General features: G+C 44.8%; 1 protein-coding gene across 1 annotated transcript in view; it reads left to right on the plus strand.

Moving 5' to 3' along the window:
- LOC102299496 (HEAT repeat-containing protein 5B) overlaps positions 1 to 1,589 on the plus strand; it is a gene marked incomplete at its 5' end in the record, with an annotated part of 3,642 nt that extends 2,053 nt beyond the window's left edge. The window contains 3 exon segments of the mRNA XM_005953094.3: positions 1 to 159; positions 250 to 407; positions 498 to 1,589. Of these exon segments, the coding sequence (XP_005953156.3) occupies positions 1 to 159; positions 250 to 407; positions 498 to 824 (644 nt within the window).
- Positions 1,590 to 1,595: the final 6 nt, after the last annotated feature.

Here is a 1,595-nt window from a genome sequence, read left to right on the forward strand (position 1 = left end):
TACAAAATGAGGCTGTATTCATGTGGACCACTGAACTGGAGAACGTCGCTACTTTGTGTTTCAAGGCCTTGGAAGGGTCTAACTATGGCGTTCGGGTAGCCGTAGCGAAACTGCTGGGGACGGTTATGGCCACGGCCCTGATGCCCAAACAAGCAGCTGGTAGGTTACAGAGTGGATTTGTTGTTTTTAGAGTAGCTCACTGCTTCTGTTCTTTATCGCGTTCTTTTTTTAAACGTGTTCTTCTCGCAGTGATGCGTCAGAATGTAAAGCGAGCCACTCTGGAGGAGGTGCTGGAGCTCATGGCCACAGGCTTTCTGCGCGGTGGATCTGGCTTCCTGAAGAGCGGAGGAGAGATGTTGAAGGGGGGAGGCTCTGTCAGCAGGGAGGTGCGGGTGGGCGTCACACAGGTGAGGTGAACTCTCAAACATATTAAAAATATGAACCCGATCCATCTGACTCATCCACCTCATGCGTGTTTTTCGTTAATTTCTTCTTAGGCATACGTTGTGTTTGTGACAACACTTGGCGGTCAGTGGCTTGAGCGCAACTTTGCCACGTTCCTGTCGCACGTGTTGGACCTAGTGTCTCACCCTCGGGCCACGCAGACTCACGTTGAGGCTGTGTACTCGCGCCGCTGCGTCTCCTTCATGCTGCGCGCCACCTTGGGGGGCTTGCTTGGAGAGAAAGCACAAATCGCAGCCGGCAAAGAAATCTGCCAAGCCATCAGCAAGCAAATGAGGGCTGTGGGTAAGGAGGATGGGGGGGAAATATCACGGTTCAGAGCATTACAGAGTAAGTACTCATCCATTATTATCACCTTTTAATTCGCTCCTCATTCAGTTTTGAAATCTGTTGCATGGCTTGTGCTTATGTTGTGTGCAGAGACCGCTTCTCTTTTTCTTTTATTTCTCTGCTTTTCCTTCTGCTTTCTGCCTGTGAGGTTACTTTCCTCTTTCTTCATATCCCCTTTTCACCACAAGTAGTATCATAATGTCAGTAAGATCATCCATTACCTGCGCAGCATATTAAGTACTCATGCTTGCATTATTGCATAGCCTTTATGGCTTTTTTGCCTGTGAATTCACATTTTGTTATTGCCTTATAAACCCTAAAGAGCAGTTAACGTAACCTTTTCTGGCATCTAGCATCTGGCATGCACCAGCAGAAAAACTGCACGTGCCACTAAATGCAAAGACACACGACAGGATGATGCCATTACATCTAAGAGAACAAGACACAGTGTTTTGCATTATTTTATTAATTTTTTCGCTTTTTATCATCACAAAATTATTTTCAAAATCACCCATACCTCGTTCACAAAGGATGTTTCTTACTCTGATTTGCTTTGCAACCTTTAAACCGATGTACGTTTCAGAACTTCTTGGTGTTAAGACAGAATTTCTAAAAATGTTGGATTCTCCTGGGTTCTTTGTTGTTCACTCTGTACTTGCTGCTGTATTTTTTTCCATCTAGTTGGATATGTGAGACTTCTTGAAATGGGACTTTGAGAAATGTCTAAGCTAAACATAAGTGGGAAAATGTTACCGGGAGCCATGATAGAAGTAGGACATCTAGTATATGTGTTTACATTTACA

This window comes from Haplochromis burtoni, unplaced genomic scaffold (genome assembly GCF_018398535.1).
Source record: "Haplochromis burtoni strain Fernald_Lab_line unplaced genomic scaffold, NCSU_Asbu1 Contig_2050, whole genome shotgun sequence".
NCBI classification, from domain to species: Eukaryota; Metazoa; Chordata; class Actinopteri; order Cichliformes; family Cichlidae; genus Haplochromis; species Haplochromis burtoni.